Source organism: Lycium barbarum, chromosome 9 (assembly GCF_019175385.1).
Source record: "Lycium barbarum isolate Lr01 chromosome 9, ASM1917538v2, whole genome shotgun sequence".
In the NCBI taxonomy this organism is placed as follows: Eukaryota; Viridiplantae; Streptophyta; class Magnoliopsida; order Solanales; family Solanaceae; genus Lycium; species Lycium barbarum.
Window position 1 is genome coordinate 100562641 of NC_083345.1, and position 13368 is coordinate 100576008.

The 13368-nt window shown below is 36.9% G+C and overlaps 1 protein-coding gene and 1 non-coding gene across 4 annotated transcripts; one reads left to right on the forward strand and one right to left on the reverse strand.

Moving 5' to 3' along the window:
- Positions 1–1096: 1096 nt before the first annotated feature.
- LOC132609166 (aladin) lies at positions 1097–6888 on the reverse strand. 3 transcript variants are annotated; one of them, XM_060323027.1, is made up of 3 exons: positions 6660–6888; positions 2714–4123; positions 1097–1441 (listed from the first exon to the last, which is right to left on the reverse strand). In XM_060323027.1, the coding sequence occupies exon 2, from the start codon at positions 4046–4048 to the stop codon at positions 2726–2728; it is 1323 nt and encodes a 440-aa protein (XP_060179010.1). In that variant the 5' UTR covers positions 4049–4123; positions 6660–6888; the 3' UTR covers positions 1097–1441; positions 2714–2725. The 3 variants fall into 3 exon arrangements, with proteins under 3 accessions (XP_060179010.1, XP_060179011.1, XP_060179012.1); XM_060323028.1 differs by lacking the exon at positions 1097–1441 and adding an exon at positions 4463–4754 and having other exon boundaries at positions 2546–4123; XM_060323029.1 differs by lacking the exon at positions 1097–1441 and having other exon boundaries at positions 2546–4107.
- TRNAG-CCC (transfer RNA glycine (anticodon CCC)) lies at positions 6828–6898 on the forward strand. Its single transcript has one exon. It is a non-coding gene; the product is annotated as a tRNA-Gly (tRNA).
- Positions 6899–13368: the final 6470 nt, after the last annotated feature.

The following is a 13368-nucleotide window of genomic DNA, read 5'->3' on the forward strand; positions in this document are numbered from 1 at the left end:
CATATAGCCTCGAAGATAATTCCGTTTTGCGAATCTATAGCAACCAACTTATGAAGAATCTTAACGTATGAAAGTATGGGGTGTAACAAAATACTTCAAACGGAAATTAAAATGTATTCATCTATCGTTTAGAATTACTCGCTTCATGTTAGGAACGAAACGAATTATCACAACGTATAACGAAAGATAAGCTGAAATATTTCTTTTATGCTAATGTCATTTTCTCTCTAACAGAGTAGGTTTCTTTGGAATTAGGTTTATTTGAAAAGTTAGTTTTACTAAAATTACTAAATTTTTTAATAAATTTTGAATTTAAACAAAAAAAATGTGAAAGTTCACAAAAGTCTAAATGGTGTCAAACACAATTTTTATGTTCAATGAAAAGATTTTCATGTAAACTAAAATGAGGGAGAAAGATAATTAGATGGATTTCTTTTCAAATAGTATTTTAAATTAAAGATATTACATAATTATATATTTTTATATCTTAAAAGTTATACATAAGACATAATATAAACCATCAAAGAAATATTTTCGTCTTTTCCTTTTTTTTCTTTTTCTTAATAGAGAATGGAAACCTTCGTTCTAAATTAAAGGACAAAAGATTAAAAGAGCCACTAAGCGAAAACCAATTTTATGGCGCACTATTAAGCACCAGCTCCTGTGATTAAATCACTTTAGTTCATAGTGCTAGAACAAATCAATAAAAAGACATAAAATTTTCCTGGTCGAATATCAATCTCTCATAATGCTACGAAAAAAAACGAAAGACATAATGTCAGTGTGTATTTCAAATGGTCGAATATAAATCTCTCGTAATGATAGAAGAAAAAAAAAGACCTAAAGTCTTCTTTTTTAAAGAAACCTAAAGTCAATATGTACTTTGAATGGTCGAATATAAATCTCTCATTATTGAGTAATTATAAAGTCAACATTTCCGAAAAGATAGCCCTTAGTAGAGCATTGTTAAAGCGATGATATACTATTGATTTATGTAGATTATGAGGTGGGCAGTAACATGATTTGCTTTCTCCTACACAATTGAAAGCAACTTAAATCGACGTATTTTCTTTCCTTTTGGAAGAGTAAATAGGAATTTAAAAGAAAGAAATATAAAATTTATTAGCTGCACTAATATTATACAATGAACAGGTTAAAATGACTTACAAATAGGTAATTGTCTAGAATAATTCTAATTTGGTAACTTAAAAGTGAAAATAATTTACTAAAAACTATTTTTCTCGTTAACTGGATAGATATAAGTAACGCAAGAGTTACAGATTGGCAGAATTGTTCGTCAGATGCGTCCAACACATTAATACTACAATCCGAAATATATCTTGTTAAATACCAAATGTGATTCGTAGAATGTCTTCCCAAACTGCTTTCTAGCAAACACTGGAGGAACTTTCAAAATTCTAAGTTTATCTGCATGAATGACCTGCATTCAGATATTAATAAAAGTGTAAATTGATTTCATTTTGATAGCATGTTGATTACCTCAGAGGAATTCAATGCTATTTCAATGCGAGTAAAATGTTACTGTAAAGCAATCTTTTAATCCATGATATCAATTAGTTCAGTGAGAGTATTTGTGATATTTAGACTATTTTTATGAAACCAATAATCCAGTCCATTACCATACACTAACCTATGTATGAAAATTAAATTCTTTTCGTAATGTCAACCATTTTCCCTGGGAAACTGCAGGGTGACACTGTCAACTATCTTCTCCCATTTGCAAGCTAGTGAGCAGACAATTGGCATACACGTTCTTAACTACCTTAATTAATGCATAAAATACTACTAATAATGTAACTAATTAAACATTTGTGGAATTAGAAAGAGGGACGAAAGAGCATGGATTATTTGTTGATGTACCCAATAGTAGTACTATAGACTATTTGTTGGGATTCCGTATGATGACATGTACGAAATCATTTACCTAATAATCAATCCCACTTTGCCACTATCAAAAGAAAAGAAACAGAGGGGGGGGGGGGGGGGGGGTGGATAGTGGACTTCAAGAGGATTAGCAGTTGTATGTATCTACAAAATTGAGGGGAGTAAACTATGGTGAAATACAGTCACCCCCTAAACTTTATATTTCATTTTGTTTTCCAACCAAATTTACTACCAAGAAGTTCTCAAATGCCTCATTTTACCTAATCTTCGTTTTCCACGTGTTATAAAGTGGTAATGAAGAATTGACGTGAGTTTATATCTATACCTAAGATCGAGGTTAATGATATGTCAATGGAAGTGGATTTCACTGTCCCTTCTGTAAGGCATAAGAGGGTAAAACAAACAAGCTCCTCAGTTGTCCCTTAGTTCCACATATAGCTCCAGTCTATGACCAAAAGCATCAGAAATTGGAACGATATAAACATCTTGACAACTCATCATCAGAGCTTTTTTTCGTTTGTTTTAAAATTCCAACTGCTATATCAAAACCCTCCAAGCATAGGTATATAATGTAGGAACTCCTCCATTAGAAACATAAAGTAAACTTAAAACTCAAACTTCTATGTGGTTAAGATAGAGATTTGGCTAACAATTGCACTGCCCTGCAATCTCAAAATGACAGACAACGAGTTCAAAACATGATCCATCTTGAATTATGAAATCAGATTCTTTAATCTGGCATTTCCAGAACTGTAATATTGGATGAAACTGTTTTTTTCTCATGTCATAATTGGATTGTAAAACTTACGCTGTATCTTGATTATGGAAGAACATGTGAGCGAAAAATGAGGGGATAGGTGCAGCAAAATCCACTACTCCAACACACGGAAAGCAACGGTCCTTGCTTAAACTTGTCATGAAATGAAAAGGCTATTGGCTTGGGGTCATCACCAGGACCTCTAATGAACCCAACCAAAGATGCTGAAATGAGTGGACTTCTTCTAACATCATATATTGCTATAAGACCCGTGTACATATCATCCCCATCTCGATAAGACAAGGCTAGACGCTCTCCAGAACCATCCCATGCTATCTTATCTATTCCTTGACTGCCCGTCAACGACTGTATCTCTGGCAACTCAACGGGTATAAGATGTGCATCTAGAGACGGTGGCCTTGTTGCAAAGTGAATGGAACCCAATGTTGAAGATTCGGAGAAAGCGACGAGTATTCTACTACCATCAGGATCCCAAGCTGCTCCCATGACAAAACCATTTGTTGACGACCATGGTTCTGATGTCCATGTATTAGTCTCCCAGAGATAGAATGTCCCATCAAATTTGGCAGAGAAGAAATAGTCTCCTGACGGAGACCATCTCAACAAAGATATGCCCCCTAAGCCACGTCGAATAGGTGTACCCACTCCTTGAGCAACATCCCAAATCATGAATGAAGAGCTCTCAAATGAAGCCGATGCCAAATACTTTCCGTTTGGGCTCCACGAAAGTGCAGTAATTTGTTCACCTTCAAGACTTTTTAGGAAGTCCACAAGAGTCCATTTAGTTCCTGAGCCTCTAGAGAGAGTCCCCAATGTGACACCTGATCTCACTGAAGCTGTATTACCTGGATATGAAGCAGACCAAATGCAAATCCCACCCTTGCACGCCACAGCAAGTGCCCTCCCGCCATTTGGCCGCCATGCTACACTTCTAACATCTTTTTGGGATTCATTGATCAAAATGCAAGGGCTCTCTCCTTCAGAATCTACATAATCACGAATTGTCACCTGATGTGGCCCTGAAAGAAAGGCTAATATATGCTTGTGCTGGTGCCAATCAAGGACATGGAAATCAACATCTTGTAACAATTTTACATCAATGGGGCGAATAAAGTGCCTCAGCGAACCAGTAGAGACTGCCTGCAATGCTGCGGAAAGTAGGCCACTCTTCCTCTGTTCGGCACCTTGTTCAGAGCTCAGTGCACTCGACAAATTTTCTGATTGAAAAGGAACTGGACTAAATAACATTCCAAGAACCTTGCCGTAGGTTTCCTTAGCTCCATCATCTGAGAGTTTATCTGCAGTAATAAGGTCTCGATTGATTTCGCAGATGGTAACTTCGCCTGGTCGAGGAAATGATGGCATCTTTTCTTTCAAGCAAGAGAGAGATAGAGTTTATGGAGCTTCACCTTTTCTAAACATGCCTTGCAGAAGGGAACACTGAAAAAAAAAATCATCACAACATTAAGCACAAAAAATACCATGCTAACTCAAAAGGCAGACCATAGAAAGCCAAGAGAGCCAAGAGAATAGGGTTAAGGAATTAAAGTAAAAGCTGAAGAAAGAAATGGAAGAAAACAATCCACGAGAGCATTTTTGTATGGCCAAAAATATACCTTGCTAGCTATGTTGTGACCAAGAATGGGAATTATTTTGATGAAGAAACTAGTGTGGTGGCCTTAGATGAATTTAAATGGAGAAACATGGTCAGTGTTTAAATAAAGCCTTACACCAAAGCAACAGTTACAAAAAGAAGTTTAACGTAAAAACCAGGTTTACCAGTCACACCACCGAAAAGATGTGGCATCAAGAAGCATGGAACAGGGCTAGTGTGTAGCAGCCTTCAGAGTTTCAACAATATATAACACAGAAATCAGAGGAACTGACACTGGAAGCTTTTTATGCAATGGAACTTCGGAAAGAGACTAACTCTCAGCATAACACAAAGATGAAGCAAAAAGCAATTATGCCCATGGAACAAAATCTGAGGAAATCTACAAGAGTGAAGCATCGAACTCATCCAACGTAACTCATTTTTCTTTTGTAGTATTAAGAACAAGAGATAGGGGAACTGCAAATGACAGAAATTCATATTACATATTAGTGTTCAACTTTTAGCTCATTATCAAACATCTTGACTACTTTCTATGAGACAATTATGAGTAGAAACGGCTCACAACAAGGTATGATAACATATAATACATAAAAATAGAGGACATATACTAGTTGCTGCTCAGTATGCATAGAGAGTTAGCTCAAAAGTTCACTTACTTCCCGAAGCAAATAGTATTCTGAATTTATATATGTGCTAAACCTTTAATTCTATAGAAATTATGGTAACAACAGTCGAGTTTCAAACACTCAATTAGTGTAAAAAGCAGAGGATTACAGCAATCATGAGAAATTCATCCCATTAAACATTAGAGGAAGTATGTAGGTAATGCATATATCGAAATGCATTGCAATTCAAAGGACAGGTTTACAATCTATTAACAGCAAGCTATATGGGTTCCATTTCACACATCATATTACCCATTCGAGAAATTCTTGAGCTATTAATCGAAGACACTCCCGCAAGGTCGAGTGGTGAGCCTTGACGCAACATTATAATTTCTCTTTGGAGACCTGTAGCCACATATTTGAGGGGTGGAAATAACTTATTTCCATAAGTAGAAGGGAAGGCTATGTACAGTGGGTGTATAAAAATTGTGGAGCATCTTTAGTACAGGGCAAACCTTAATCTACAAACAACACCAACATACCCAGTATAGTCCCACAACTGGGTTAGAGGAAGGTGGGGCATACGCAGACCTTACCCCTACCTTTATGGGGTATAGAGGTTGTTTCTAATAGACCCTTGGCTCAAGAAAATTACATGGGGCGTTCAGAGAAACGAACTCGGGACCTCTCTCACAAGCCCTAATCTAAGATAGCCAAATATGAGTACAGGGTCTTCCTTCATTAAGAATATCTCAACACAAATCCAACAAAACAGACACCTAGTAAGCTTTGGCCAACCAGTTAAACCCATAACGCAAGTGCTACTTTGGTGTTTAGCTAGTCTTCAATGAGCATTAATGCAAAACTTATTTCTAGTACAGATTTCATGAGATAATCCAAAATACAAGCAGAGTTAGTGTTAACATTTCTGGTAATTCAAAAAGATTTAGAAAACGCTAATAACGTAAACATCATATATACCTAAACACGAGGAAAACAAAATAAATCACCAATGATGATCAGGATAAAAGGAACACAAAAAGGAAAAGAAGCAGAAACATGAAGCTTTGAGCTTTGTTCTTATTCAGTATTTTTAGTTCATCAACGATTGAGGGTGTGTTGGTATGACGGAAACAGTTTTCCAGAAAATGTTTCCCAATTTTCCCTTGTTTGGATGCACTAAATATCTTGGAAACTGTTTTCCTTAAAATTTTGAGGGAAAACATTTTCAGGTTCAATAAAAACACACCACCGCATCCCCAACCAACCCCCTACCTGCCTACCCCACCCCACCTACCCCCACCCACCACCCCTACCCCTGCCTACCTACCCCACTACTAGAAGTTACACTCTGAATTCAAAAACCTGATAGTGTTTTGCTTAGAATATATGTAAATGGTCACAATTTCCAATTTGCGCACCGAACAAAAGAAAATGCGCAGGAAAATCGCTTATTTGCCGTCATACCAAACACACCCTGAGCTGCATTGGATTTATAGAGAACTAGTCGATAAACATCAAACAACACCTCAATCTTGAAGGTAATGCTCAAATAAAAAACCTTTAAGATAATTGAAGCACATTCCATTAATGTAGAGACTAATCAAGATTAAGAAAAAAGTTCATTAGCCAGATAAAAAGGTGGCATTCGCCAGAAATAATTTATACATATCGAAAAAGAATCATTTGGTCAGTACAACAAAATTAATCAATTAAAAAAAAACCCCTTAATTCCAAATTAGTGCAATCAACTTACCCACATAGAAACAAAGCGTGTGAGCAAATGCTATTTTGTTAGAACTGATAGCAAACCATTAGAAGACTGAATATTAGTTTACAGCTAGGGTTTTATCTCTGTGATAACATCGAGTTTATCACTTTAAGATAGAAATACTCCCGTTTAAGTAAAACCCAGAAGCAAGAAGCGCATCTGGTGTAGTGGTATCATAGTACCCTCCCACGGTACTGACCAGGGTTCGATTCCCTGGATGCGCATTTACCTACAAGGTTCCTTTTGTTTCTAACAATTTTAAGTTCTTCTCATTGTGTATGAGAACCTTTTGTTTCTAACAATTTTAAGTTCTGTAGACCTTACCCTATTTTGTATATGTATTTAGAAAAAATATTTATAATATCTAAACTTAAATTAAGTTATTATGAGGTGTCAAGTCAATATAGTTTGATGGTGTACTATCTTTTAACGATATATTATTATCAATTTAGTTGCATTACCTCTGTTAAATATTAGGAGAGACATGGATGCCCCAGTGCAGAGGTGTGAGAGGTTGGCCATGGATGGTTTCAGACGAGGTAGGGGTAGGCCAAAGAAGTATTGGGGAGAGGTAATTAGACACGACATGGCGCAGTTACAGCTTACCGAGGACATGACCTTAGATAGAAGGGTTTGGAGGACCCACATTAGGGTAGAAGGCTAGTAGATAGTCTCATTATCCTGTCTTATTAGTAGTCGCATTATCATAGTATAATTTCTTGTGCTCTGATGTATGCTATTATTTGTTGTTTTCTGTGCTTTGATTATTCTATGTTATCTGTTTCGCTTGCGTTACTTCATTTTCATATCGCTTTGAATCTCTTAGCCTTATCTGACCTTTTTTTATGTGTTTATTGAGCCGAGGGTCTCCCGGAAACAGCCGTCCTACCTTGGTAGGAGTAAGGTCTGCGTACACTCTACCCTCCCCAGACCCCACGTTGTGGGATTTCACTGGGTTGTTGTTGTTGTTGTTGTTGTTGTACCTCTGTTAAATATTGTTAAACATGAGATAACACTGACTGCTGGCAAATTAAAGTGCTCCATTCCAATATTGTAATTATTGGAGTACATCCTAAAAAATCTAAAGTTAGGTACTTTTACGGTCTATATAAACTTGGCTAACTTGGTGTAGTTGTAATCATCTTCTATTGAGAAATAAAAAGTTTTCTTGACGGTTTCTCACATAAAAGTTGTGTTTTTTTTCTTTTCGTTCTAATTGCGTTCATTAGTTGTTGCCTCATAATAGGCTATGCTTATAATAATCAGTCAATTATGTCAGAGATCGATATCTTATGGAATTTACTTCGAAGTTGATCCTATGGTGAAACTCTAAGAAATCCAACGAGACAAATGCAAAAAAAGTGAAAGATAGAACTTAAACAAAAATTGAATTGAGTCTATGAGCAAATTTGAGGAAGAACAAAACCCTCTGAATAGAACTCAACTAATTAGCACCTAAACTAATTGAAACCCAAAAAGCATTACGCAAATTGAAATTCACAAACCCAGTAATTCAAATGAACTTTAAGGACAAGATTCTTTAACAACTAAGATATCACACTAATCACTCAACTAAGATACTTAGATAATCTACCAAACAAACTGTAATCACCAATTTAGGTTTTCATCAATGTTCAAGCTAAAAGTAAATGAAAGACTAAAGTAACTATTTATAATTTTGCCTATTACAACAACGGGCCAAAAGTGACCTTAGCGAAAATAACTTAACATGGGCCTTTTACTCCATACGTCAAATTGCAATTGCAATTCTAGCCTCGAATTACACTCCTAGTCATGAATTGTGTTCCTACGAATTGCACTCCTTAGCCATGAATTGCACGTCTAACCTTCTTTGTACTTCTGGCCACTTTGTGTAGTAACCTCCTTTCTTGTGTCTTCCTCTCCAATCTCTTCCAAGCTATCTCCCAAACGTTATATACTAGTGAGATCTTCTCTTCAAGCTCTTTCAACTAGGGGTGGGCATGGTACGTTATATACCGAATACCATACCGAAATCGAAATTTTTAATATCGCAGTTTTGATATTACGGTATTTGGTATGCATTTTCATATTATTTGGTATTCGATATTTATAAAAGAATACTGATATACCGTATATTGTACCGAAGTTTATACTACATATACAATCCATATATAGTATATTTAAAACTATTAAATATATAGACTAGTTTTTGTACAAAAAAGTACATCTCATTCAAGTTAAATTTTGGACTTCACTTAATGAAATTTTTTGTGTAAAATTCTACAGGACTAAGAATTATGCTTAATTTTGGCTAATGTTGTTTAGACTATGTAACTTCGACTACTCTATAGCGATTCAAATGTCATTTTTGTGTAATTGAATGACGAAGAAAATTACTTGTACTTTCTTTTGAATATACCTACATGTGCAAGGTGTTAGTTTAATATAATTGAGACGTTCCTTGAAAAGTCGAAGTCATAATTCTTTATTATATGAGTATATATGTAAGTTGAAGTCAAATAAACTATGGTTACCGAAGTTACCGAACCAAAATTTCAAATACCGAACCATGCCCACCCCTACTTCCAACGTCCCTCTCTTCATTAACAATGCTTGTAGCTCTTAGAGCTCCCTTGCTTGGCTATGAGTGAAAGGTCTTGAGGTCTTTGGGGTCATACCATTCTCCTCTTCTTGGACAGGATTCGTACTCGAATCTAAAGAATCACCCACAACACGAGAAGATAAATCACTTACATTGAAAACATTATAGACATTATACTCACTTGGTAAGTCAATCATGTAGGCATTATCATTTATTTTCTCAAGGAATTTGAATGACCCATCTCCTCTTTGGCACAACTTGCCCTTTCTCATTTGGGAAACATTTCCTTTTGAAAGTGAACCCAAACCAATCATCCGGTTGGAAGTTCACTCTCTTTCGGCCTTTGTTTTGTCTCTTGGCCACACTTGTGTTGATCTTCTCAATGTTTTCTTTCACTTTGGCATGAATTTTTACCATTTTGGTCGCCCTTTACTTTGCATCTAGACTCACAACAACTTCACTAGACAAAGGGGTGAAGGTTAAAGGAAACAAAGGATTAAACCCCCATAGCAAACTTCAAATGGAGTCATGCCAATAGAAGAGTGGAGAGACCTATTATATGCAAATTCAGTCAAAGGTAAATAGTCCTCCTAAGAAGTTGGTTTTCCTCTAATCACACACCTAAGTATGCTTCCAAGAGTCTCATTCACTATTTCCGTTTGTCCATCCGTTTGAGAGTGACATGAAGTAGAGAACATGACCTTGGTGCCAAGTGCACCCCATAGACTCTTCCAAAAATGACTAAGAAATTTGGAGTCCCTATCACTAACGATAGTGCGAGGTACTCCATGCAATTTCAGTACATGAATAATAAATAAGGATGCTACATGAGATGCATCATCACACTTATGGCATGGTATAAAATGAAACATTTTTTAGAATCTATCTACCACCATAAATATGCTATCATCTCCCTTTTTGGTTCTTGGGAGACCCAAAACAAAATCCATAGAAATGTCTATCCAAGGACCATTAGGAGTGGGAAGGGGAGTATACAAACCTTTAGGCCGAGTCTTCGATTTTGCTTGCTTGCACTCCAAACATTGCCACAAAGCTTTTCCACATCATGCCTCATATTTGGCCAATAGAATTGCTCATGGAGGATGTCAAGTGTCTTGGCCACTCCAAAGTGTCCCATCATTCCTCCACTATGGGCTTCTTTCACAAATAACTCTATCCATGAGCTCATAGGTACACAAACCTTGCCATCCTTGAACAAGAACCCATCAACTAGTTGGAACAAGTCAACCCTCTTCCCTTGAGTTAACTGTTCACAAATCTCTTTGAAATTGGGATCTTAAAAATAGAATCCCTTGAGGATATCAAATCTCATTATTCTAGAAGTGGTATTTATCAAAACATACCTTCTAGATAATCCATCCGCCACCACATTCTCATTGCCTCACTTGTAGTTGATCACATAAGGAAATGTTTCAATGAACTCCACCCACTTTGCATGCCTCTTATTTAGCTATGATTGGCGCTTCAAGGACTCATGATCCGACCGGATAACGAACTCCTTATGCCATAGATAGTGTTACCAATGAGATAATACACGCACAAGTGCATACAACTCTTTGTCATAAGTAGAGTAGTTCAAAGAGGCACCCTTTAGTTTCTTACTAAAATAAGCCAACGATTTACCCTCTTGCATCAAAACTCCATGCCTACCCCGGAAGCATCACACTCAATCTCAAACATTTTGTCAAAATTTACAATTGCAACAATGGTAAAGAACTCAACAAGGACTTCAATTCTCGAAACGCCTTCTCTTGCTCATATCCCCAAACAAAAGGTACTTATTACTTGGTCAATTCGGTTAAGAGAGAGGCAATATTACTAAACCCTTCACAAATCTCCTATATGAACTTGCCAACCCATGGAAACTCCTTACTTCGGTTGTATTTTTAGGAATTGGCCAAGTTCTAATGGATTCCACCTTTTCTTCATCAACCTCCTCACCATTCACAATCACAACAAAACCAAAGAATACTATTTTATCAACACAAAAGGAACACACATTGAGATTAGCAAACAATCTTTTAGGCAATAAAACATCAAACACTAGCCTCAAATGGCCCACATGTTCGTCAATGGATTTTCTATACACAAGAATGTCGTCAAAATATACTACCACAAATTTATTGATAAAGGGTTTCAAGACATGGTTCATCAACCTTATGAAGGTACTATGTGCATTGGTTAGGCCGAATGGCATGACAAGCCACTGATAGAGGCCAAACTTGGTTTTGAAAGTCGTTTTCCACTCGTCACTGGGGTTTATTCTAATTTAGTGATAGTCACTCCTAAGATGAACCTTCAAAAAAACACATGAGCCACATAGCTCATCCAACATATCATCTATTCTAGGAATAGGATGTCGATATTTTATCGTTATTTTGTTGACGGCTCTACAATCAATGTGCATCCTCCAAGTGACATCTTTCTTTGGAACTAGAATCACCGGAACGGCACATGGACTAAGACTCTTCTTCACTATACCCTTCTCAAGAAGCTCTTTAATTTGCCTTTCCAATTCATTTGTTTCTTTCGGATCATTCCTATATGCTGACTTGTTTGAAATTTAAGATCCGGGCACAAAGTCAATTTGATGTTCAATACCCCTCAATGGAGGTAATCCCTTAGGCAACTCTTCCAGAAATATCTCATCATATTCCTGCAAAAGAAAAGTCACACTACTAGGCAAAGTGCTAGTAGTTTGGTTAGTATGCAAAACAAGATCCTTGTTGACAAGTCACACCATGAAATGTTTCTCATCAACTCCCTTGAAACAATTACTTAGTTTGGCAACCATACACATCTTTCCCTTCTCGTAAGTTGAACCTTATTCTCCTTGAGAAACCAAGGTCTCCTTCTCACTCACTTCTATTTCCTCCCTTTGAACCCTCTCACGGAGTTCTTTCATAATTCTATAGTCTTCACTCACTTGATAGGGGTTAATGAGGCAAGGATGTAATTCTTACCGTCCATCACAAATGAGTATTTATTGGATCTTGCACTATGTTGAGCATCCCTATTAAATTTCCAAGGTCTCCCAGGTAATAAATGACAAGCATGCATTGGTACAACATCACACAACATCTCATCATGACATTTACCAATGCTAAATTTGATAACAACTTGCTTGGTGACCCTTATTTCACCACAATCATTGAACTATTGGAGCTTGTAGGGACTAGGATACTTCCTTGTAAGGAATTTCATATGTTCTACCAATGTTTTACTCACCGCATTGGTGAAACTCCCACCATCAATAATCAACGAACATACTTTATCCCCTATCTTGCACCTACCATGGAATAAGTTCTCTCTTTAGTCAAGCTCTTCCCTCACAATGGCATCCATGGCTCTTCGTACTACCATAGAAAAGTCTACCCTCTCCTTCATTTTTTTGTTCCTAATCACTCTCAGAATCTCTCTCATGCTCATTTTTTTCTCCCTCACAGCCCTTATCAACTCCACCCTCCTCTTCCTCATTGGTGTGGTACCCATCACATAGGACCACAATGGATCTCCTATTAGGGAATTCACTCATAATATGCCTTCTACCTTGGTATTTGAAGCATTGGATAGTAGAAGGACGACAAAAGATAGTTTTAGCATTATTACCTTCTTTGGCCTTGTCGTCCACCTTAGCCTTGTAATCAGCTTTGTATTGAGGTACTTGAGTAGTGGCTTTGGGATTTTCCCATATAGATGATGATTTCCAATAATATTTACCTTTGCTCCATGACGAAGATGAAGTAACCTTTGCCTTGTACGACCTTTCTTCCTTCAAGTCGGCTTCCACCTTGGAGGCATCATAGAAAGCTTCCTCCAGACTCCTATAAGTTTGTAGCCTCAGGGGTTTGGAGATCTCATGATTAAAATTAGCCACAATTTTATAAGAGTGTAGTTTACACACTCCTCAGTCTTAGACTTCATCCTCAAGTTCTCGAACTCATCGAAGTACTCTTCAACATTCTTGTTGCCTTGTTTCAACATATACACCTTCTTAAGAACTTCTTGGTAGTAGCTGGGAGCTACATACCTCGTTTCCATGAGCTCAACCAATTTACTTAGCAACTTCCATTCAAGAAACTCTTCCAG